This window comes from Sinohyriopsis cumingii, chromosome 1, assembly GCF_028554795.1.
Source record: "Sinohyriopsis cumingii isolate HCF-2022 chromosome 1, ASM2855479v2, whole genome shotgun sequence".
Taxonomy (NCBI): domain Eukaryota; kingdom Metazoa; phylum Mollusca; class Bivalvia; order Unionida; family Unionidae; genus Sinohyriopsis; species Sinohyriopsis cumingii.
In genome coordinates this window covers 41,150,541-41,178,237 of record NC_142961.1, presented here as the reverse complement: position 1 = coordinate 41,178,237, position 27,697 = coordinate 41,150,541, and the positions used below count along the sequence as shown (strand labels likewise).

Genomic DNA, 27,697 nt, shown 5'->3' with positions numbered 1-27,697 from the left:
GACTCGACTAAAACACATCGTAATAGGTAAGGAGATTCTGCAGCAATGGGAAAAGGGAGTAAACGGAATAATAATAATTCTTAATGCCAGGTCAGGCGATATTTGTGCCAAGATCTAAACAGCAAGGTTTTTAGAATTGTTTTACATTGCGCGTGCCAAGAACTTACCAATTAAGAATTAAGAACTATTATTCTATTTTCACTTGAAATAAATCTATTCTAATGACAAGAAGATAAGCTTTTGATAATTAAAGTGACCTTTCAATGAAGATGTTAAAAGTTTTTAAGTCACCTGTAGTTTTTATACTCCATACACTTACATATACATGTACTTCTCACAAATAAGGTCCCCTCTGAAAAGGCCACCTCTCTTATAAGGCCACTTTCTATGCTAATTTGTAAGGTATTATTCAGTGTGCTCCTATTTCTGTATTCTCTGGTCAGGTCACTATACTTTGTTGCTTTTCATGTTCATTGTCGCTGTTGTTGTTGTTATTATTATTATTATTATTATTATTACAGCAACCTGGAGTTGTACAAAGAATTTGCAGAGGAAGCGTACAGCATTGCCCTTCACCCATCTGGTCTGTACATACTGGTTGGATTCAGTGACAAACTGCGGCTGATGAATCTCCTGATCGATGACATCAGAACTTTCAAAGAATTCACCATTAGAGGATGCAGAGAGGTAATGATAATTTTTAAGATCGATCAACAGAAAGTCCTGTGGTACATCTAAAATTGCAACTTCCCACACCTTTCCATTACAAAATTAAAACGTTTTGTCTGACCCAGGCCATGTCGGCTGCGGGTTATTTCTCTGGAAAGATAACTTGACTTAAACTTCATCAGCATGTACAAAACCTTTAATGTGTTTATGTGCCATGAAACACGAGGCATTTAATCGGTGATGTGAACTTTGGTACATAGTCCCCCATCCCCGCCTTTTTTGAGATACACGCACATATTTCCACTAGTCATTGATCCTAATTATAATATGTAATAATAATAATACTCTTAAATCCTAAATGTTTTGATACACAATCAATCCTTAAAAATTAGAAATATTTTTTATGCTTTTTATGTTTTAATAGTTTTACAGAAATCTTCCTCTTATTAATATTTTGTCACTTTTTGTACATATTAATGAAAGCTATAATTGAGATTTTGACCAATAATTCTTTTGTAGACTCCCACTCCCACCCACCCCAAAAATGACCAAAATACTACAGGCTATAGAACATATACAGAGAATCTATCACTGATTGCCCCATCATGAATGGTATGATTGGTTGGTTCGATTCCCAAACTGGTATAAATACAAAAACTCAGCATGACAGTCTTTGAGGCAAAATACCATCAGCTCGCTTGGCCTTAACCAAAACCATGCTTTTCTGATGCACGCCAATAACCCATTATGGCTGCCAAATGTTACAAGTGAGAAATAGGGATAACCAAAGCAGACTCTGTGCATGTGCTCCATTACCTGAGCTATCCATGTCAATATATGCATATACATGTATTACCAAGTACATGTCCTTTGTGACATCATTAGGAGGTATTTCATTGTCTTGAAATGTTCATGCACTTTTCATTAATTATGTGGCAAGGCATTTCAAATAATAAATGGTTCAAATATTGTTTATAAAAATGAGCTTATTTGAGGTACAAATATTTTCAAATTTTTTGCCACCATACAAAGAGATTTGAACAAACAAATATAGGACAAAAAGTAAAGACTGATAAAGTTATCTCCCTTATATTGCAATGTCCCTTGTACACAGTGCAGTTGACTAGCTTTATACAATACTGACAGGGATTTTTCTGGGCCTGATTTGGGTCCAAAATTAGACCCCATTCCCTTTGCAAACAACAGTTCTTTTTTCCTGACTTGAGTGTAAAACAATGGTTGATGATATTCTATTCAAACTTATAAAAATAGTAAAACCTGTATTATTTTGCTTCACTATAGATGTAGTTTAATGGGGGCACTCACCAGTTATTATGTACTTTTGAGAGAGTGATGTAAGTAAGGTGAATTTGTCTGCATTTGAAACATGCACAGTGGAGAGAATGTTGGCATACCTCTATTCTGCTTTGATGTAATGTGGCTGACATTTCTTTGGATATTGTACTTTTGGAAATTGTACATGATCTAAGCACACCGGTAACTAAAATGACTACTTCCTCATGCTAAAAAATCAGCCTGAATTAGTCTAAAGTACACTATCTTTAGCACCTATTAAAATAGGGAAAATGAATTTTGCCCAACTAGACAATACCAGCTTCTGAAAGTGCAATGGATGAATTACTACATATATATAAAATGTAAAAATATTTATTGGCTCTTCTTTTTACAATTTACCTCTGAAGTCTAGGAAGTGAAAATGACCAGCTAGCAGTTTTTGAAAGATGCACATCTGGAGTAAGGCCAAGCTGTATACTCTATAACCCATATTACACCCATCAATCATACACCAAAATAAAGGGAATTAAAGGTTCTTTGAAAAATACCTAAGATATACAAGATCTTTTTTAAACAGCCAGTATAACCAGTGAGGAAACCCATGGAATTTCTTTCTCTTTAAAATTCTAACCCTATGCAAAATTTGAATACAAAATATGAAACCATAGAGTGCCACCAATATAATATGTCAGCCAGTACTGGTCCTGGTGACACATCAGCAAAGTTATAATTCACATCTGATTGGGTTTTAAAATAAAATCTTTTCAATACTTTTTTTCAAGATAATGGATACATTTTTGGTGGGAATTCTGCAGATGGCAATGCAATTTCTGGAATGTATAAGCCTGAGAATTTATTACAGAACATGAAACTTAATTTTTTAACTTTCTACCTTTCTCTTGAAATGGACAATTTAAAAAAAAAAATATATACTTACTTTGAATATCAATGCATTGTATTGAACCAAAAGGGTGTAGGGTCTGGGGAGTTTTATGTAATCAATGCGATGTGCCATTAAGTCCTATTTCAGTGAAATGACAGACACATAGACATCAGTTTTGCTTGAATTGCCTCCATTGCATGGACACTAGACTGTTGATACATTTTTTTACTCCATTAAAAGAGGAGTCAAATTAAAAACAAAATAGCTCATGTTCTCCTATAGCATAATACACCTGCATATCTGGGTCTATGTTGCTTGTTCTAATAAACTGTGTAGACCCAGATCTGCAGGTGCATTATGCAACAGCATATCTGGGTCTCTGCAGTTTGCATTTGACACATCTTCTAATCTATATATATATATATATATATATATATATATATATATATATATATATATATATATATATATATATAATTTCTAAAAAAACGTGTGAAGATTGATTCTAAAGTTACATGATATGGAGACCAACTTTCCCTCCTAGTGGTTAGAGTGTCTGCCTTGGATGCGGGAGGTCACAGGTTCGAACCCCCCAAATGAGTCATAACAAAGACTTCTAAAAATGGTACTAACAGCTGTCTTGCTAGGCACTCAGCGTTAAGAAGTTAGTGTTATGACTGGTCGACCTGGTGTCAGGATAATGTGACTGGGTGGGATATCATGCTACATGTCTGCAGCATGATGCTCAGCGCTAGACATCACTATAAACTGTCACACTATATGGATATGACTGAAAAAATGTTAAAGCTATGTTAGAAATCCAAAAACACATACACACACACACACCCTCCTGATGAAAAGTAAAGTTGAAGAAACCATTTTATGGGACTTGTGTTATGATTAATTTCATGGGTTAAATATAGTTTCATTTTAATTCATGGAGGATGTTTGACAGAATTGCATGGAATTTCAAAGAACAAGAAAATAATGAATTTTGTAAAGTAAATTATCCCAAGAAGAACATGAGTATAATGTTTACAGAACATGACTTGTGGGGAATACCAAGTCCCACTGAATTAGTCAATTATTATAATTCTACTGAGTTCTCCATTATTATGCTTATAATATTCCTTACAATATTGTAATTTTTGTCACAGGTAGGTATCCTAGTGTAAAGGACAATAAAATGGCTCATAATTTTATTCTACATGGGAGCTTTTTTATTCTCAAACAAAATGTTGAAGAAAACTTCAGAAGTCTTTTTCATATAAAACAAGACTTTTTGGGAAATTCAAGATATTATGATTTTAATTAAAATCTTGCTATCTGCCAAAGTAAAATGTTTATCGTTGCCAACAGAGTAATCATGAATAAAATTGGATTATCTCTTTTTGAGGATGAAATTTGAAACTTGTGCATGCAATATTATTCTGATTGATCTTTCCCTTTGAGAATTATTTGTATATTTTTCAAGTTTATGTCTTTTTTCCTTTGCAAGTGTTCTTTCAGCAATGGTGGTCACATGTTTGCAGCTGTGAGCAGCAACGTCATCCAGCTTTATTCCACCGTTACGTTTGAAATAATTACTAATCTGAAAGGCCACAATGGCAAGATTAAATCAGTGGTGTGGAGTCCAGATGACAGCAGAATCGTCTCTTGTGGCCTTGATGGAGCAGTGTATGAGTGGGAGTCCTACACTGGAAAAAGGGTTGGAGAAAGTGTTCTTAAAACCTGTAATTATACAGGAGTTGCTGTCACTCCAGAGGGCAAAACAACATTTGCTGTAGGCTCTGATAGGACACTCAAGGAAATTGCAGATTCTCAGGTGGGGGAAATGCAAGGACAGTTATTTATCTTTTTTGGGTTGACATAATTTTTTATGAACCTGTTTTTACAATCATCCTTGATACAGAGTGACTGGAGTATCTGAATCTCTAAATTAGGAAAGCCATTAATGAATAATAGTACTTATTCATTTTGAACCTGATTTTCAATTACGCACACAAACACACACACACACACAAACACAAACACACACACACACACACACACACATATATATATATATACATATATATATATATATAGAGAGAGAGAGAGAGAGAGAGAGAGAGAGAGAGAGAGAGAGTAATTTAAATCAGCTCTTTCCTGTACTGCAAAACATGGTCATATTACTTGTCATTTGGGTCCTTTCATGAATTACAAAAAAAACATGAACTCAAAGTAGACAATACATTTCAAGATCTTGCATAAATTTATTTACACATTATTTACACATTCAATTTTTTATTCTTTATGGAAGTGAAATAATGTAATAATAGAAAAGTGACACTTGGTAATTGCTTGAAATTTAAATTTTTTTTAACACCACCTATCAGAATTTTCAGACATATTGTTATTGGGTGTTGAGCCTGTCATCATAAGATCCTCATGTTTCTCCAGATAATTGGCATGTCTGAAGATGGAACAGAATTAAAATCTATACCATTATGACATTATTGGACACATTAATGTTCATCCAAATTCCAGGATTTTCAAACCACTGTTATGTCTATGCGATTCAGTATGCTGCATTGTTCCAATACATATACCGTATGTTATCACTTGTAAGCTGAGTCCAACTGGAAATAACACAGACCCAAATCTGCCATCTTTTAATACACAGGCAGATCTGGGTCTTAGAATGCAGCTTGTTAGGAGCAATTAGTACAAAGATCCTGATTTTCTGGTGTATTATGCAACAACAGATCAAGGTCTATGTTGTAGTCACTAAATACACTACATATTAATATATTTCCACTAATTTTTATCAATCTCCAGCACTTCTATGCAATGATAAGTCCTCCAGTATTTTATTATGCTACATGAAACAATATTTAAAATACTTGGCAATAAATTTTTTGAAAACTTGTTTTTAAAATGGATGGACTTCAGTTATCAGAAATTTGGTGTCCATTCATGTCCTGTCCCTTGGATTTTTTTTTTCCTTTTGTGAAAAGTGTTTACAATTTACATTTATCCCTTCTAAAGGAGGCTCATGCTAAATGGTATTTATATCTGGAGAATTCTCCAGCATATTTCAATCATCAGCATTTTCAAACAAGATCTTCCAAATTTTACTTCCAAGCTCATAACCTGTAGCAATTTAAATTCTTGCAAAAGGAACCAGACAAATGGTATCTGGTCAATTGTATTCACTTGAAATTAAAAAAGGAACCAGACAAATGGTATCTGGTCATATGTATACACTTGAAATTAAAAAAGAGATATGTTATTTTAATAAAATCCAATTTAATATGTTATAAAGCCAAATGGGGGTTTCATTAAAAATCCCAATATATCCGCATTTCAGTGAGGATACTGTACATCTATTTGAAAGACAGCTATTTTTATATATAAAACATATATCAAAATATCATATATATATATATATATATATATATATATATATATATATATATATATATATATATATATATATACTGAAACGATATCTCTTTTTAAACAGAGATAACTTTATGTGCCAGACAGAGATGTCTCAACTTCAAATTTAGTAATCTCCATTTAATAACAAATATATATTTTATTTTAACACAAATATCTGTATTTAAAATAAAGATATCCCTTTTTCTTGAAATAAAATCCCCAATTTGCTTGCCAACAACCTTCATTTAATTAGTTGTGATGGCTTTAAAAATGATGTATTCTCGAATTGAAATATAGCTGAGCATACAGATTTCTTACTTCAGTTGTTTTGATGATCACAAATGGTGTATTTGTCACATTTTTGTTGCAAGATGGTAGCAATCGTGATTATATAATTTTAATGTGATGAAAATCATACCGATATTAATCTAAGCAAAAGATATTGAAATGTAAAGCCATGTTTCTTTTCAGCTACCCTGTATACTTGTTTATTTTTTAACGCTGGTAAAGTAAACTGTTTTAATTATAGAGAGTAAGGATATCCTTCTTTATGCATATACTTGAAAATGTTTCAGTCATTAAAAATTCTCTGTGGATGATCATAAATTAAAACAGCCATGAAAAATTTCCCTTTATACAGTATGCTTGTGTCTTATTGTCATATTTCAGATATTACGAGAAGTGGAGGCAGGAGAGACAACTCTGAGCTGTGTGTCCCTCTCCCATTCAGGAAGGATGTTGTTTGCTGGTACTTCAAAGGGCACACTGTGGTCATTGAAGTATCCCCTGACTGTCCCAGGGGAGTGGCAGGAACATCAGGGTCATAGCAGTCAAATTATTAAGGTAGGGTATATAATATGTCTAGAGTGATTAAGGTAGGGTAAATAACATGTCTAGAGTGATTAAGGTAGGGTATATAACGTCTTGAGTGATTAAGGTAGGGTATATAACATGTCTAGAGTGATTAAGGTAGGGTATATAATATGTCTTGAGTGATTAAGGTAGGGTATATAACATGTCTAGAGTGATTAAGGTAGGGTATATAACATGTCTGTAGTAATGAAGGTAGGGTATATAACATGTCTATAGTGTTTATCTTTCAGTCTTTGTATAAGTCTAAAATTCAGGATAAATATTTAAAAACAATCAAATTTATGCAGGGTACTTATTACATCATGTATATTCATATACCATGTAATAATGGGTTTTCAACATTTAGTTTTCTGAATAAATGTTGGAAACTATCAATGCAGCATCCACATTTTCAAAATGGAAATGCAGAATTTTATGCTGGATTGGTCATGGTCAGGAAATGTGTTGCAAACATTGTTATAGTCATGATGTTTGATTTACCCAGTCATTCTCACCCAAAAGTTTTCAATTTGATTAACAGGTCAAGATTTGCTTATTAGATAGGAACAATCACAAATATAATTTAAAAAAAAACTGTTCAAGGATTTTACAATGATATAGTTGTATGAAACACAGAGAAACCACAAATTAATTTAGAACTTAGAATTTAGTTGGGGACAGCTGATGGCAGCAAAATTCACAGACTGATCTGATGACAATTAGCTGATTTATTATTATTATTTTTATTATTATTATTATTATTGTTATTATTATTATAATTATTATTATTGTTATTATTATTATTATTATTATTATTGTTATTATTATTATTATTATTATTATTATTATTATTGTTATTATTATTATTATTGTTGTTATTATTATTATTATTATTGTTATTATTATTATTATTATTGTTATTATTATTATTATTATTATTGTTATTATTATTATTATTATTATTATTATTATTATTATTATTATTGTTATTATTATTGTTATTATTGTTATTATTATTATTATTATTATTATTATTATTATTACAGATGAAAATTACTTATGATGACCAGATTCTTATCACTGTGTCAGAAGACTCCTTGATCATGCTATGGAAGATAGCAGAAAAAGATGGCAGAATAGGAAAGAGAGACAAAGAAATAAGCTGGGCTGAGGAAATTCTGATCACAAAGAGCGACCTTGAGGAAAAAAACTCCATGATGGCTGAACTCAAGACCAGAGTTGATGAGCTAAAAATGGAAAATGAATACCAGCTGCGTCTTAGGGACATGAACTACAATGAAAAGATTAAAGAGCTAACAGAAAAGTTTCTTGCAGAAATGGAATCACTGAAAACAAAAAATCAAGTAAGAACATCCAGGTTAAAACAAAGATATTTCTCTGCATAAATCTTTGTTAATAATCAGTTTTTTCCATTTGACACAGAAATCTTGTGGAATTGCAGCCCTTGCTTCTTGTGGATGAGCTTTCTTGGTCTCCTTATAAGAAGCATGTGCCACTGACTTCTATAATGATAAGAGTAGAAATTACTCACTCAGGACTGCACTTTATTAATTTTTAAAAATATATCTATGGAAAGAAAGTAATTTTAAAGCGATGGAAGAAAATTTTAAGTTCAATATCATTTAAAACTTGTTTAAATATTTATTCCAAATGCCATCCTCACATGGAGCCCTGGCCATAATTCCTGGGGACCCTGCCAAAATGATCCAAATCAGGCCCCGCATTTGCTAAGGCCGCTGCTGATATCACTTTCATTTCACAGACCATGTCTATGAAAAGCATCTTGAATTTTCGTTGTATTCCTCAACCCACCCAAGTCTGTATGTGTTATTTCAATTCAGCAAAACATGATTTGAGAAACCACTGTTTTGGTAGACCACCTGTCATAAAGAACAGCTTATTGTACTCATGACAATTTAATTAATTTAAATAAGACCACATGTCTTGAGAGGCCACTGTTTTGTTGGCAGAGAGTGTGGTCTCTCAAGACAGGTGTCAGTGTAATTATAAGGAGTGCATTACTTGTTACTGCAGGTACTAAAAACTGACAAAGACAAGGATGATTCCAAACATGAGGAGGAGATACGAGAGGTGATGGATAAACATGGAAAGGAACTTACAGACCTTGGTAAGAAAGACTTGAGGTGTTCAAAAACAAACTTTTTAATTCACTTTTGTTCATGGTTAGTCTGATAAATCAGTCCCCAAAACTTTATTAGATGTTGTTTAGCAACCAATACAAGTTTGAGGGTTGATTTATTTAGCTCACTAACCCTTGGAGATTCTTTTAATTTTTGCTTAAAATGAGGGAAGGAAACATATTTTGACCTTGTTCCATTAAAATTTGACCAAATAATGACCAGATACTTGCTTCAGAAATTTGACTTTGCAGCTTTAATCTTGTTTTGGCTCAATAATGTCTGAAGGACTCCATGAAATTTACTGTTTGCCTATTTATTATTAAGAAGACCCAACTTGAGTTAAGTTTTCATCTTTTTGATTTAGTTATGGCCCCTGTTATACTCTGAAGTTGTCCTTGCATTCAGAATGACGAGTTTGTGAAATAAGCTGTATTAAAAAAGTGTTAGTGCTTTGACACATTTATATTTTTGTTTTAGAATCAGCCAACAATCAGAAACTGATGTTGGAATATGAGAAATTCCAGGAACAGCAGGTCAAGTACATGAAGATGCAGGAGGATTATGAGCGTCAGCTGCAGGAGATGGAAGAGAGCAAACAGAAGGCAATGGAGGAGCTCACGGAGTACTATGAAACTAAAATACAAGAGGCCATGTCTAAATTAGAGCAGGTAATTTTAGCAATTATCTTATAAAGACAAAAGCCACCATTATCGACATCAGAACTGTCATAATTACTTGTCACAACTACTATAATTACTTGTTATTACTATATACCTGTCAGTGGAACAATATTAAAAGGAGATAACTAATATCAAGTATACATTTTTACCCAAATTTGAGTTGTCTCCCTTATATATACAATTAACCTGAAATGCTATTGGATCTGCATGTATAATTTGTTACCAATTTTAGTAAGACCATCCAGTTTGTTACTATTTTTAGTAACAAAAACTACATTTAGTAAAAGAGCGTGGACACTGTGCTATAAGGCAACCAAAAATCACAGTGCAGAGGATGGTTCTCCTATACCATCAGAATGATGCTTAAAAACCTCCCGACTCAAATTTATTATTTTATATATCAAACTGAGATCCTCATTTGGCTTTGCTTGTTAATTGACATTTCAGTACTTGCATAACACAATAGTAAGGCATTTACCAGTTACTGAGTGATGTTTTACAAGATCTAACAAGATTGAGTCATAATAGTGCATAAAACACAAAATTAAGGTATTTAGCAGCAATTACATGAAATGACATTATGGTTTGTTTTCAGTACCAAGAAACAAAAATTAAAGTGAAATAATTCAAGTAGCAATGATAAACAGTCATCCTTTAAAAACGGATGTCACATAAACAAATTCCTGCTAGATTAAGAAAGACAACATAGTATTATAGGGTTGAGGGACACAAAAACTCAGAGATGATGCAATGAAATATAGAACGAGACAGAGAGAGACATAGATCAGAAAGGAATATTCTAATAATCATGTTGCTGTTTTTTTAGTCTGCTGATGAGTCAAGGCATCAAAACAAGGAGTATGAGGAAACAAAGAAGCAGATTGAGGAAGATGCTGATCGTGAAATTCTGGACATCAAACTTAAATATGAGACACATTTAAAGAGTGAGAAGGAAGAAAACATCCGACTCAGTGGGGAAACAAGCATCATGAAGAAAAAGGTAACATCACTATTGTACTTTCTTTAATTTAACATGCCAGTAACTGACAACAATGTAATATTCCGACCTGCCATTGTTGCTGTGGTAAATCAGAATTAATTCTATTCTTTTCATCTGACTTCAAGCTCAGAATCAGATCTATTTTACATAAGTAGATCTAAGTCTACACCATTTAAATTTGTGAACAAACATCGAAAAATGTAACAAATTATTTTTGTAATTGTTTTAGATGTGTTTACAGAAAACCTTTTGACTCAGCTCTGCACAAACTAGCATAAGGTTTCAAAGTTGTTTGCTACAGTGTGCAATTGTAGGTAACATATTTTAAGACCTGGTTCAGAATTATTAATTAATACTCATACTTGTTTAATTTTTGTATGTGCACAAGCTCAAAACAGTCTGTCTACTTTAGGTACTCATAAACTGAGTCCAAATTCAAACTGCACACACCCAGATCTTTTGTTCCATAATGCACTTGTACAGCTGGGTCTGTGCAGTTTGTTAGGAGCAATCAGTAGAACAAACAACATAGACCTGATCTGCAAGTGCATTATGCAATGGCAGATCAAGGTGTGTGTTGTTTGCAGTTAGGTATGACTTATAAGCAAGTGTATTTGGTATGTTTGGTCTCATGTAGACCTGAATCCCTGTCATTGCTCTTTGATTTAAAACAACCATCTTCCTCCTCCCCCAAGACAAAGCAAAGAACTGAATGGAGACTAATTTTTGGGGTGATGGGTATATCTAGTACAATGCTATACATCTGTACATGTAGCTGTATCAGTTTATAAAAAAGAACATTGCAACAAAATTGTTACACAACTGGAAATCATCTGGATGTAATTAGACAAAAATACACTACTTTTACAACTGATTTTTTGTATAGGCATTGTAACTAACACAGTACAGTAACTATTTCTTCATCATCAAAATTATCATCATCATCATCAAAACAGCAGCAGCAGCAACAATACTTAAATATCTCATTTTAATTTTCCAGTTTACCAGTTTACAGAAGGATATTGAGGAACACAAGGAGGAGATTAAAAAACTGCAGATGGAGAATACCAAACGTACTGGCATCATCAAAAATCTGGAGAGAGACCTTCAGAATGCCAACAAGCAGATCCAGGAACGAGATGATACTATACAGGACAAAGTTAGTTTTTTTTTCTTGTCTCTTCCCTTGTATTAGTTTCTACACATGTGCTTTTGAACAGTTATAATGACACAATACACAATTCACTGCTTAGCAAGTGATCCATGAAACTCTATATATACAAAAATCTCCAGTAGGTTACATCTGCAATATGCATCCATGGTAGGGCTCTATATGTGATTTTGAAAATGAAGTAAAGGACTATAGTTTAAGCCTACAACCTCTACAGCTTATACTGATTTTGGAAATTAATAGCATCAATGATATAAAAAAAATGCACAAACCTTACTAATTTCATTCACTGATTTATAATTTCTAACTCAACTGCCACCAAGCAGTTGCTTATACATCTGCATTTTAAACCTAACAGAACTTCAACACTAACGCAGCATCCATATTAAAAGAAACAATAAAAATATCCACAAATCCATTACTTACAGATCTTTTCAAAACTTTGATACTATTAAATTCCTGGAAGGTCCGAAACAGGTTCTATGGAGTACAGTCCAAATCTTTGAAGATATTGATGATGTTTTAGATACTTGGACAGATCTGTTCATTAGAATACTGAACAAACATGCCACTTTAAAAACATACAGGATAAAAAAAGACCACAAGCCAGGCTGTATCTCCCCTTTTAATTATTTAGTGTCAAGCCAGACTCTTCACATCATGTTGTATATACTGTATATACTGTACATAACAGATAGAAGGCCTCAAGGTAGATTAGTTCTGTAACTAATTGCGCTTCTCTAAAGAAAGTCATTAGTATTATTATTATTATTATTATTATTATTATTATATTTGCATAGGTAGTTATATATAGTTCACACAGCAGAAGTGATGTGTGTTCTGTAAGCTTTGGATAATTCCATAAATTTTCATAATGTTAAGATGCAAGAGCATATTTTTTCCTTATTTTCTTCATTTTTTTCGTAAATATTAAATGTAGTCAGCGCATACATTGGATGTAGATGACAAAGTATTTACCTTCTATATTTGTGTAAGCCTTGCATTCATCCCTTCACTGAAAATGGAATCTTCTAGCATTTGGAAAATGACACTAGTGAACAGGCTTGTTCTTAACATTCAGAACTTCCATTTGTGTGAAGAAAAAGAACAATGTTAGGGACTGCTTGTATAAGATTGATTTAAAAATCAGTGAAAGAAATCAGAAAGTTGTGCATATTTTTTATATCCTTGATGCTTTTTGTTGTTTTTAAAATCAGTATGGATACAAGCTGCCAGGTATGTAGGCTGAATCTGTAAGCTTCCCCCAAAAAGGAAAGTGCAGCACAGGAAATTTAAATATATGTATTAGTTGAAAAAGATGTATCTACTTTGCACTGATCAAGCCCTCATTCCAGGCATAGACTCTGTGTCCACCGACTGAGTTGAGAGCTTGCCATACACAATAAAAAACCATGTGGAAAAAAATGAAAGGAAAACAAATTCTAACAGCAATTTGAAAGAAACTATCAATCCCACTTCAAACATGGCTGTGCAGAATTCTGGTCAAATGTTGCAACACTGGGCATGTGAAATTGCTTTGATCGATAGATTATCCTGAACAGAAAGATAAATATGCTGCATGAACTTTCTTCAAGAATGATGGTTCTCAACGGAGCAGTAATGGTTGCAGAAATCTGATTTTTTATGGCAATGTTACATTGCATGGTTAGCTCATAGAAAACATCAACTTAGAATTTATTGTTGTTTTAGTAGAATTTAATTGGATATCATTAATTTTTTTTACTCTGTGAATTCTTCATTTTCAGGAGAAGAGAATCTATGACCTGAAGAAGAAGAATCAGGAACTGGAGAAGTTTAAGTTTGTTCTGGACTACAAGATCAAAGAGCTGAAGAAGCAGATTGAGCCACGCCAGAAAGACATTAAAATGATGAAAGAGCAAATACAGAAAGTGAGCAAAAGAAATTTGTCATAGACACTGTCTAAAACAGCAAATTTTCATGGCCATTTTTAACTATTTTCATGGTCATCTGTCTGCTATAAATCAAAACAACTGCATAACTGACTAAGCATAAAGTACAATATACTTGCTATGTCTGGAGTATTATTTAAGCACTGGAGTACTGTATAAGCACTGGATTACTATTTAAGCACTGGAGTAATATTTAAGCACTGGAGTACTATTTAAGCACTGGAGCACTATTTAAATACTGTACTTTAATTTTACTCCAGCCGTAACAGTGTTTTAGTACCATATATACTCACTTATAAGTGAAATCCAAATGCAAACTGAACAGACCATGATCTGCCACTTCATTATTGTGCTGCCAGATCTAGGTCTAGGCAGTTTGTAAGGAGAAATCACTAGAGCCAACAACACAGGCCTTGATTTGCCAGCACATTGTGCAATGGAAATGAGAGTATGTTGTTTTCAGTTGTAGTTATCAGTGAGTATATGTATTTGAATTTAGAAAATAAAAAGTCTTCAAGTTTGTGTGATACGAGAAAACTAGTATAGCATACTATATTAAATTTATAATTGGATTTATGTTCTTGTTTTTTATTCTGTAACAAAATGGGACAAGTTTTTACCTCTGCCAAAATGGCATGTTCCAGACCAGATTAATGGAAAATGGAGCAATATACAGGTTTTGCTTTACATAATTTGGTGTTGATCCTAAAAGTTCGTATAAGTCTGATTATAAAACTCGTTTGCAGATGGAGAGTGAACTGTTCAGGGTAAAGAAGCAGAACACAACACTTGAGCTGAACATTGAAGAGCTGCGTCAGAAACTTAAGGCCACAGAAAAAGAGCTGCAGCAGGAAAGGCAGAAAGTATGTACTGTACAACACTGCTTCTAGAAAAATTCACACTGCACAATATATTAGTAACAATGTTTCCACAACATGTAAGTAGTGATACTCCCCACAATATGTTAGTAGCAATATTTCTGACAATATATTAGTAGCCATATTTTCCACAATATGTTAATAGTGATATTTTCCAGAATATGCTTCTTGCCATATTCTCACAGTCATATTCCACACATTATATTTGTAGTCATATTACACACAATATATTTGTAATCATATTCCACACAATATATTTGTTGTAATTTTCTATACAATATATTTGTAGTCATTTTCGACACAAGATTATTTGTAGCCATATTCCACACAATGTCAGTTGTGATATTCTACACAATATGTTAGTAGTGATATTCCAGACAACAATAACCACATTCTACACAATATTATTAGCAATGTTCTACACAATATGTTATTCACAATATTCCATACAATATGTTAGGAGTGATGCTTCATGCAATATGTTAGTATCAATACTTCCCACAATATGTTAGTAGCAATATTCCACACAATATGTTTACTGCCATATTTTCCACAATATACATGAACCAGTAGCCATATTCCCCACAATGTTAGTAGCCATATTAACAATATATTATTTGTCATATTCTCCACAATATGTTTGTAGTAATTACCATATTGACTTCTGTGTAATGCACTACAGATAAAGCTACAGTTCAAAATTTTACTTTGACCCTGCACAGCTGATATTCCTTTTGAAAGCTCATTTCTGACTGGCTCATAATGGAATCAGTCTCTGACTAGAGCCATTCATGATCACCATGCATTACATTAAAATAGTCATTTCTGATTGGATGTTAGGGAAAACTCAATCTCAGACCCAAGCTCAGAGTTTCATAATCTCCAAGCCAGGTCTATACTGTTGATTGTAGTTTTGATTTCAAGCAAAAGCACTGGTCTGGATCTGCCTAGGTATTTTGCAAGGGTAGATCTGTGTATGAGCTGTTTGCAATTTGATATGTATTATAAAAAGACAACTGTACACCCTAAATCCTCTACTGACAAGGAGAGATATTGATATGTAGTATAAAAAGACAACTGTACATCCTAAATCATATACTGACAAGGAGAGATACTGATATGTAGTATAAAAAGAAAACTGTACATCCTAAATCCTCTACTGACAAGGAGAGATACTGATATGTAGTATAAAAAGAAAACTGTACATCCTAAATCCTCTACTGACAAGGAGAGATACTGATATGTATTATAAAAAGACAACTGTACATCCTAAATCCTCTACTGACAAGGAGAGATACTGATATGTAGTATAAAAAGAAAACTATACATCCTAAATCCTCTACTGACAAGGAGAGATACTGATATGTATTATAAAAAGACAACTGTACATCCTAAATCCTGTACTGACAAGGAGAGATACTGATATGTATTATAAAAAGACAACTGTACATCCTAAATCATATACTGACAAGGAAAGATACTGATATATTATAAATAGACAATTATAAATCCTTAACTCTCTATAGACGTTGATTACAATGGAAGATTCTACACTCAAACTAAAGCTCAGCTTTCTTTGCCAAAAAAGGAATAAATTTGTTTATGAACTATTATAAAAAGTAGCGAAACACACAATTAACAAGCTGAACTAATTGTTTGATCTAGACATGATTACCTACTGAATATATGACACGCCTCAAGAACAAGTATACCCACAAATGAAATATCAGTAGAACATATTTAGATATGATCTGTTTAAAAATTCTTTTTCTTTTTAAAAAAAGAAAGAAAATATAACTAGCTTTAATTGTGAATGGAAGTCTAGTCACCCATGATCCATTTAAATGAGTGCCCAATATATAGAAAGCTGTACATTTTAAAAAGCAAGAGTTCAGGAGCAGAAATGAAGTTCTTGGAAGCAGGGACAGTATCTATATGGCCTGCTTAAAGACTAAATGCCCTTGTCAACTTAGATTTGTAAAAAAAGTTGAACAATTTAGCCTGATTATAATGTTTTATAAAAGATTAACAGTTTAGACTAATTACAATTTTCTAGAAAAGGTGAACATTTTATTCTAATTACAATGTTCTACAAAAGTTGAACAGCTTAATAAAATTACAATATTATACGAACATGAAATGTTTTGTATAATTACAATGTTCTGCAAAGCTGAACAGTTTGATATTATTACAATATTCTATGAAGGTGAACAGTTTAATATAATTGCAATTTTCTACAAAGGTGAACAGTTTTGTCTAATTCCAATGTTCTACAAAGCTGAACAGTTTAATAGTATTACAATGTTCTACAAAGGTGAACAGTATAATATAATTACAATGTTCTACAAAGGTAAACAGTTTAATAGTATTACAATGTTCTACAAAGGTGAACAGTATAATATAATTACAATGTTCTACAAAGGTAAACAGTTTAATATAATTACAATGTTCTACAAAGCTGACCAGTTTAATATTATTAAAATGTTCTATGAAGGTGAAGAGTTTAATAGTATTACAATGTTCTACAAAGGTGAACCGTTTAATATTATTACAATGTTCTACAAAGCTGACCAGTTCAGTATTATTAAAATGTTCTACAAAGGTGAACAGTTTAATATAATTACAATGTTCTACAAAAGTGAACAGTTTAATGTAATTACAATGTTCTACAAAGCTGAACAGTTTAATATTATTAAAATGTTCTACAAAGGTGAACAGTTTAATATAATTGCAATGTTCTACAAAAGTGAACAGTTTAATGTAATTACAATGTTCTACAAAGCTGAACAGTTTAATATGATTAAAATGTCTATAAATGTGAACAGTTAAATATAATTACAATGTTCTACAAAGGTGAACAGTTTACTATAATTGCAATGTTCTACAAAAGGCAAACAGTTGAGTCTAATTACAATGTTCTAGGACAATGTTCTAGAAAGGTGAATGTTTTAGTATCATTTTAGGTGCTACGAAAAGTGAACAGTTGAGTCTAATTACAAGGTTCTACAACAGGTGAACAGATTAGTCTAATTATAATGTTCTAGGATGAAGGCTTAAATTTGTAATCAGTGCATATTTATAGCACAGTAAATCTGATTGTGACAGGTGCATGATCAAGAGGCTGTGGTGAAACGTTTCAAGACAGATTTACACAACTGTGTGGCATACATACAAGAACCGAAAATGTTGAAGGAAAGCATCAAAGCCCTCTATGAGAAACATGTGCATGAAGACATTGTATGTATTAGAATTAGAAATTGAGCTATTCTTATTAGTTAAGCATCGCTAAATTGTTCCAAAAACTCACATAGCAATACAATATTTTTGTAAAACGTGAGAAATAATACTACAACACTCCATAATAACACTGTCCATGAGTCATATAACATACTGCTTTATAATGAATTACATGATACATGTAATTTTACTACAGCCTAATGCAACCTGATATATGACCATATTCACCTTATAAAAGGAACTGTTATAATTAAGGGTGCTCTAGTGAGGGAGTGTTGTATATCCTATACTTTTAGGCAAAAAAACCCATTTTAACCAAAACAATAAATTTGCTAAATTAGCTAAAATCTTTTTACTCAGTAAAATTTGTTATTTATAGTAGTTTTGAAAATTTGAATTGGTGTAGGTTTAACTTTTGTTCAAATTCTGGGTTGTTTGTCATTCTTGAGGTTGCAAGCAACATTATGGTTACACAACAGGTTCAAGTATTGATCTCTGAGTATTTGAATTTTTGATATTTGACTTTTAAATCATATTAAAAATATTTTAATGTTTGAATATATCTTTACTTATTCATTTGCAAAATTCAATATGCTGAATTAAAATAAATTACAACAGATATAAGACACCTAATCAAAACTTGGATCTTTTGTTGTTGAGAAATAACGTTTTCAATTCAAATTCAACAAAATTCATAAGTAACATGTATTCTTCTTTGGATATTAGTTATTTTCAGTTACAACATAACCATATATACTGGTAATGAATAAGAAAGGGACCACAAAAGTTTGTCCTTTTTGGACAAGTGTCCTATAAATAGGGGTAGAAAAACATAAGTACATATATTATGGGTTCAGTTAATTATGTTCTTTATCATAACATATCCTCATGTCCACTAAAACAGGTTTCATTGCATTTGAATCCTTTTAATTAACAAAATGAAAAATTAAAATAGGAAAAATATAGAGACTTACTTGATTGATATGCAGGCTGATGCTGCTAGTGTTGATGCAGAGGTTCAGAGAGAATATGCACGTCAACGAGATCACCTTGAGAAATCGGTGGCTTCACTCCGGAAAAAATTAGCAAAGGACACAGAAATTCATAGAGCTGATAATGTCAGGATTATGCAGGTCAGTTACATTCTCTCAAATAGGCTTTTATATATGCATCAGATCATTGCAAACATGGAAAAAAAAAAGTGTGTGTGTGCGATTTAGATTTTTAACTTAGCTTTTAAATATTTTCCATCATATTGCTACAATGTCTGCAGTGTGTCAATATATAGTGATGCTTAGCACTGGGACATGTCCCACCCAGTCACAGTATCCTAACACCAGGCTGACCAGTCCTAACACTAACCTCTTAATGCTGAGTGAGTGCCTAGTGAGGCAGCTGTTAGTACCATTTTTAGAAGTCTTTGGTATGACTCAGCCAGGGTTCAAACCCACGACCTCCTGCATCCAAGGTGGACACTCTAATCACTAGGCCACCTAAGCGGTGGAATATAAAAAGATTTGAGATGAATCAAGTCTATTGTTGAAAGAAATTGGTACAGATAACAGCTGGATGTTATGAGATAACAAAGATGAATGATATATCACATATGCAATATGATGACCCACATAGATCAGCTTTTAATATTTATGAATGTACTGAAGTACTTTGTATTATGGAAAAAAATAGACAAATCCATACAGATAATTTGTATCTAACCAAGAATATATATATTCTAGTAAATTATGTTTCACAATGAATACCTTGCTGATCATACTAATACTAGGAATAGAAACTGCTACCTCTCGAATCCAGCCCTCCTGGAAAGACAAAAAGTATTTTAAATCTTTATACCATATGGGGAGATGAAAGGTGCCTTGTTGGTCCTAAGGGAAAATGGTACCAGGTTGTCATCCAATATGTCAACTACAGCAGCTAATTTGAAAAATCTTGTTATCACTTTAAAATATCAAAGATAGTCTCAATAGTCTGCAGTTAAAAGGAAGAAATGGTCTTGTCTCAAAATCAAAGAAATTATTTTCAGTTAGCAGAGTGTCAGTCCCTTCAAGGGACTCTTGTAGTTTGTGAAACACGACACTTTCACTGTTACTTATTTTCGTGTATTACAGATGGGGTTCTATTACTTACAAAGATAACTGTTTCATGTGTTTTTAATTCATAGTATATAACAACCACAAAATCCACATATATTGGTACACCACCAAATAACGTCAGTTCACAGTATTATGTTAAATAATTTAATACTAACTGTAAATTGTATTGCATGTTTTTGTTCTCATGGTGATTTATTCTGAATTTTCAGGAAAATGTGACCCTCATCACAGAAATCAATGATCTGAGAAGAGAGTTGAAGCTGGCAAGGAATCATATTCATGATTTAGAGTCTACACTTGGTGTGAGCAAAAACAAAGGAGAGCATCCACCAGCAACTATTTCCACCGGTCGTGTAGCTTTAACCATTCAAGAAGTGGAGGAGGAGAAAAAGAAAATTATTGCTATGCAGAAAATGGAGATTAAAAGGTTACGATTACAGATTAATGAGCTAGAAAATGGGTCAAGGCCAAATTCTTCTTCAAAACTTCCACCAATGCAAATGGTGGAAGCATCTGCCTAATTTCGCATGATTTGGGAAAACAAAAATTATATGCATCAGAAAATGCATTATTTTCAAACAATAAAAGATATGAATTTGTACAGAAAATTGGTTATCTGTATGACAAAGACTGAATAGTAAAGGACAAAGCTCATCACTGTAAGTTGACTGTATTTGGAGTAGGTGATCTTGATTTATTGTGGCCATCTCAATCAATATTTATTTCTAATAAAACCTAATTGATGGGTTAAAATAGTTCATTTCAATTTAAAAGGCATGATCTTTAAAATATATAGTGAAAAGAACAATGAACTGAAAGCCTCCAAACAAACTATCATATTTCCAATAAGGACTTTTTCTCCTGATGGTTTTTAGGAACCCCTAGAAAATCAAACTGACTTTCATGGGAATCTAAAGACAATGTTGGCTCTTTAAGAATTTATTTCTTCATTAATACAGCTGATGCTTATATTGCATTTTTGCCTGTGCCATATATTTTGTTACAGAGAATTGCATCATATTTATTGAGTAAGAGTCACTTAAGCAATTCATCTTTTTGATTATGGTATTCAAAAATCTAATCATAAGATTATGATAAAAAATACACATTTTGGGATTATTTTATATTTCATATAATATTTAAAGACATTTATTCTTCATAGTCTATTTTTATCTCTTACAGACATCATTAATTTTTATGTGTCGAGTTTTGTTTAATACAGTATTTTACTGTGGTGCAAGGGGTTTCTTGCCAAGTATGGTTCATGGGTATTTCATTTCCTTTTGTAGTTTTATTGTTTTGAAAAATACTCATTCTGGAAGTATATGTATTATTTGTATTTTTACTTGTCAATATGTATGATTCTTTTATAAACATTAACACCAATTTGTTTTTTTTTTCTGCAAATGTTGTCACTTTATCATATATATATATATATATATATATATATATATATATATATATATATATATATATATATATATATACAGTGGAACCCCGCTATAACGCGATGATCGGGGTCCATAAAATCGGATCGCGTTAAAAGCGGGGTCGCGTTAATGCGGGGTTTTACAATATTTAACTTTTTTTTCCGAGAACATATACGTGTATACATGTACAATGATCAAAAGTCGGCTTATCATCAGATGAATATTAACTGGAATGCATTAATTAAGATATATTCAAAATAATCGAAGGTTAATATATTTATAGGTTATTACTGTGCATTAAAAACATTTACTAATTTTTATTTGTTTGAACGATAATACAGATTGACCGATAATACCAGACTATCGCTATATCATGAAAAGTGTATCAACACCGTATGCTACCGTGCCGTCGTGGCATGCAGTTCATCCATAATGGATGTAATTTCATTGAAAATCGTACAGATTTAAAATATTCAATAATTTTGTAATAGTCTGAATTCGTCGTGTAAAATATAGGATGAACAAAATATTGAAACCATTTACTTGCCGTCTGATATCGTACGGTCATTGCATGCAGCTATTCCCGGGTCTACATACGGTGTCTGTACAAATTTCATACCGCTAAAATTTTATCATATGCGACAACTGCAAGAATAATTAACAATCAACGCATGATTTCAGCGTGCAAATAACTTTTATTTCAGATTTTGTGAACATCGAAAGAAACATGTGAAAACTGCTAAATTAATACTTCTTTTAAGTTGAGTAATGCCAATGATGTGTCGACGGATGCGTTATTATCTGCTACCATTCCCTTTATCATTTCACGGCGATAATTTTGTTTAAATACGGAAATTATGCCTTGGTCAAGTGGCTGGATTTCTGACGTAGTGTTTTTCGGGAGGTACGAAACTTTGATCTTGCCATCACTGCTGACAAGATTTTCCGCTGGGGGGTGGGCAGGGCAATTATTCAGCAGGAGGAGAGCTTTTTCCTCCAGCTTGAGTTTTCGTAAATGAGCCCGAACATCTGGAACGAATGTTTTGTGAAACCAGTCGTCAAATATGGAGCTATTCATCCAAGCATTCTTGCTGTTAGTGTACTGAAATGTTGTTTGCCCTTCTTTAGTTGATCTAGGGCATACAGTTTCTCTTTAGCAGAAAACGACTTGCGTTTTTGAACTTGCTTTTCCATAACAGTAAAATATTTTTTTTATATAAGCAAACAACGTACACAGATAAAGCTCAATAACTAAGTAATGAAGGCCTGCAATGGTTACGAATCACTTTTTATATAAAACAAAATTAAGCTGAACGGATGTACAATTTCATACCCTTTTAATTTACAGATAATAAAGTGGATATTATTTACTTTCAACTGTTTGTTGTTTGATCGCACCGCCAAGCACAGCATACATGTTGGCGGCTTTCGTCCTTTGATGTTTATTAAATTGTGCGACCTCTTGTATCAACCACAACTTTGTCTACTGCTTGGCTGTGATTGCAGTTAAATAAGAAGCCCATGTCGGCTATTGTTTGAGCAACGACTGTATACAGAATTCATGGAAGACAATCACAAAGACGATTTACTGGCTTTACTCATGGATCCGTAATAAGTAACACTTCCGATAATGTTTACTTCGGCTTAACAATTCAAAAACCTAATGAAACCAGTTTTCTCTTCTAGAGTAGAATACGGAGCTTCACCACAACCTGTTCAAATTGATAAATTTCAGAAGCCAAGCGTTGTACACACTATTTCTCGTACGTTATATATATCGTATTATTTTAGAATTCATACACGATCACTTCTCCAAAATCACTTAAAGAACCAGGATAAATTGTTAAGTTCCGATCGTTTATTATTAAAAGTCATACGCGAATTCTTCCACCAAATTATAATAAACGTTTTACACACTATTTCTCGTACGTTAAACAAATATTTTCACGGTCCGATAAAAATACACGTAAATGAATTTCAAATTTCAGGAACCATGCCACGATCATATTATTTTAAAAGTCACAACTAATCTCATGCCCAAAATGAAGTTAATTTGTTTTGTTTTTTTTTACTTTTCTCCAAATTTTTTTCTCCATGTGTGAATGAATATACGAAATTTCGGGAGCCATGCTACGACCGCGTTATATCCGAATTCGCGTTATGGCGAGGCGCGTTATAGCGGGGTTCCACTGTATATATAAACTAAAAAACAGAATTAGTTATTGAAAACAGAAAGACAACCATTCAAATGGCTTTTAGGGTTTCTGGTCAGTAGAGATTATGGGCAATTTTACTAATTGCTTGTCAATATTACCCTGCAACTATAGATTCTTTATGTTTATATTGTTTCTAGCTTTCTGTTTTCACAAATAAAATTCATATTTATTTTGCTGTTGAAATATTTGTACAAAAATATGTTTGTACAGTTTTAACTTGGTATAAGGTTTTGATACACATAATGTATTTATACTTGTACAAAGGAATGGTGTATGAAAGAGCACTGAAGATATAGATAAATATATTTATATATTTACATATTATGCTTGCTTTTAAGTCAATTCCAAATGTGAACTACACTGGTCCAGATCTGCTGCTGCATAATGCACTGGCAAATCTGGGTTTGTGCAGTTTGTTATGAGTAAGCAGTAGTACAAACATAGACCATAATCTGCAGTACATTATGCAATGGCAGATCAGGGTCTATACTGTTTGCAGTTGGGTCCCAACTGATGAGGAGATATGGTACTAGGGATCATACCAGGGTTACAATATGCAAATGCTTGCTCCTGCATGTGGGTTTGAGTCTCAAACTTCAAAATTATTTTCCAATGCTATGTTATCCATACAACACATGGTAGCTCCAATGTGCCAAAGAGTTGATTTAAAATGATTATTTGGGTTAGGGCTACTTGACTTTAGCAATTTTGTGGTGGCATATTTTTCATGCATAGTTTCAAACATATTCTGTGCTTTTCCACCCATATTTAATTAGTTTGTTTATTATATGATACAAACAGTATATATCTCCTTTCCAAAAACTATATGGGGGATTTGCATCTTTAATGCAACTAACACAGTCAGTAAAGATGATGATGTTTGGAATGCCATATTGCTTGTTTCACCTTGACAAATAAAAGCTAAATATCTTGAGTTGAATGTGTTTGAATCAGTTAATATTTAAAAACAATATTTGTGATAATGTTCAAACTGTCAACATTTAAAATAAAAAAAATCTTCCATTGCTTGTAAATTATGTGTCACTGAAATTCCCATAAATATCCAAAGTAAAAAGTTTATGTAAAACCAATGAATATTCACATCAACATCGTTGGTTGGAATTCTTTTTTAATTCATCATACTTTTTATTTAAAACAATCAGATTGAAAAATGCATGATGTTTTAATCTATGCTAAATGAACTTTCATTGTATACAATTTATTTTGTTTATTGCCGGGTTAATGTATACAGTATCAAAAATGTTTATTATGTCACAAAATAAATAGAAAGGAATTGTTCAGTCAGTTATGTTTCTCTGAGAATAATTACTGAATCACATCAGTGTTAGAAACTAAACTCCACTATCTCCTGAATCCAGACCGATAAACAAAGAAAAAAATTCCTGTCCATTCCTTTTATAATACATAGTTGAAGGGCAGTAGTAGTTGCCCATTACCTCCCCTTGCTGCTGCCAGGTGGTGCTAGTTTTAAGCCAAGTTATAGATCAACTAGAACGCTCTCATTTGTGAAGGTTTAGATACTTTTAAAGTAATGTAACTGGGTAAGTATTTTCAAAGAAACGCAATTTATATAAAAAAACAACTCCATTCTTCGAATATGGTCCCCGATCACATTAACGTTAGTAGAAAAGGTAATAGGAGGATCAAATTTGGAACATCCTACCTATACCATAGACATCCTTTGAGGGAATAAAAGGTAGATTCCATATATGAAAGATAACTTGCTCTCCTAACTTGAAAGCAGCACAAGCAAAGGTCATGTGATCCATATCTGGCTAAGAAGAGGATTACTGAACTCTTATTACCAATAAACTTTCTATGGGTAAATCCAGTGAAAGTTCTAAACCATGAAGAGATTGTGCTGATGTTAACTGGGTCTGGGGGTCATCTGGGCAGCAGCCATTAGACCCATCCAATTCAAATCTTGTCAATGCAAAGCTAAATCCTGAGATAAAATATTTAGAAGGTTGTCTGCATGACAGCCAACAGCTTATTTTATGTCTCTGATCAAAACATTACAATTGAAAGTGAGGCTTGCAGAGATTGCTGTATAATGAGCTGAATCTTCATAAGACAACACTCATCTTTTTAGCCTATGAGTAGGCTGAGCGTAGGACCCACTTAAGCCACAATGGGGCTTGAGGCAGGGTTTTGTAGAATCAAATGTGAATTCAGTTTGGATATCTCATGTTTGTAAAGTATTCAGTACAGAGAGAGATTAATGATGAGATCAACTAATCAATCAATCAAGAGAGATTGATCATGTTCAGTTTCCAATGTTTTATCTTCTGCATGTGTTAGACATAGCAATCTCACCACAGTACATATATCAGTACCTTTATTCCATGTTTATTGTACCAAGTTCTTTAAATATGTAACTGTTCAGTTTCTATCTACTGGTCCTTTATTTTGCATCATATACTTACAGTCTGTCTATCATTTCCAGGTAGTCAATGTCATGGTCAGTCTCACATTTTCTCATGCAGATAAGATAATGTGAATGAAGCAAGTTTTGACAAAAAGGAAATAAATATTTATAATTTAACTAATGTTATATTTTAATCATAATATTTACATGCATGAGGGACTCACCAATTTTCAAGTCCTCATCTAGCCATGGGCATAGTGTTTTAAACATGAATAGATTGCTGATTCTGAACAATCATTGCGTCAAAGGTTGTTTTAATGCATGTCACAGATTTCAAGGTGATTAGGTGATAATGGTTAATAGCATAACCCATGAGATTTCTTAGGTTGTTGGGAAATAAAAGCACTCATGTCTAATGACTAAAACCCTGAAAACCTATCACCGACAAGTGGTGTTTATCACCTATTGTTTACCTGATTATTACAGGAGATGGATACATACTACCTGTATAGAAAATAATTAAATGGGTCAAAATAAGTGTTCTCAAATCATTCTCAAAAGTCAGCTTGTAAAAGATTATTTATATGCATGTTGCTGATTTCAATGTGAAAACTGGATGATGCAAAAGTGGATGCAGACATGTGAGCGACGCAATACTCACTAGAAAAAAGCAAAGGGCAAATTCTATAACATGGTTTCAGTTTATGACATTTTATCTGACCATCACTCTCTCTTAACAATCTATCCATTTTCAAAGTCCTTATCTATCCCATTATATGTCTATATTTATATGTGTATATGTCTGTCTTTGCTTTTCTAACTATATCTGCAATCTAACCCTTCCTTCCTTTCCTCATTTAGATATCTGTCTACATGCATAGTCCTTTTCAATAACCTTAATTACATTGTTTTATGGTACAAAAAAATAAAACAAAGAGACAACAGTTCTATATTTGTAAAATAAACACAATGTGATTTCCTTAAAACAGCTGTGCTATTTTTGTTTATGTATTGAGCTTTATGCATTTAGTACATTTCACTGTCATTGTTGAACTGAAATGACAAGAAAAATAAACACTCATAAATGAAATACAAAGATGTGCTCATAAGTTTCAACATCACTCATTACTTGAGAATAAAAAACATCCTGTGAGTGCAAAGACATAATAAGCAACACTTGTCTGCATTATCATGTTAAGTACAAGGTCAGAATAAACAAAGTGCACTACCAGACAAAATTCACAAAAACAATGATCAATAAAGTGAATAATGAATAACATCTATAGCAGACTCCTTATTATACACTACAACACCAAAATTTAGCATCAGTGATTAAAATAACCCTGGAGAAATTCATATAATGTTT

The 27,697-nt window shown here is 32.6% G+C and overlaps 1 protein-coding gene across 1 annotated transcript in view; it reads left to right on the top strand.

The window, feature by feature from the left end:
* Positions 1-21,781, top strand: part of LOC149806767 (cilia- and flagella-associated protein 57-like) — a 31,041-nt gene extending 9,260 nt beyond the window's left edge. Inside the window, exons 7-19 of the mRNA XM_089957273.1 lie at positions 522-687; positions 4,347-4,673; positions 6,944-7,117; positions 8,173-8,490; positions 9,182-9,275; positions 9,766-9,956; positions 10,795-10,968; positions 11,969-12,127; positions 13,906-14,049; positions 14,817-14,933; positions 18,054-18,185; positions 19,175-19,318; positions 20,506-21,781. Coding sequence (XP_089813399.1) covers positions 522-687; positions 4,347-4,673; positions 6,944-7,117; positions 8,173-8,490; positions 9,182-9,275; positions 9,766-9,956; positions 10,795-10,968; positions 11,969-12,127; positions 13,906-14,049; positions 14,817-14,933; positions 18,054-18,185; positions 19,175-19,318; positions 20,506-20,817 — 2,452 coding nt within the window. The 3' untranslated portion in view covers positions 20,818-21,781. The remainder of the gene's footprint in view (positions 1-521; positions 688-4,346; positions 4,674-6,943; positions 7,118-8,172; positions 8,491-9,181; positions 9,276-9,765; positions 9,957-10,794; positions 10,969-11,968; positions 12,128-13,905; positions 14,050-14,816; positions 14,934-18,053; positions 18,186-19,174; positions 19,319-20,505) is intronic.
* The last annotated feature ends 5,916 nt before the right edge of the window (positions 21,782-27,697 follow it).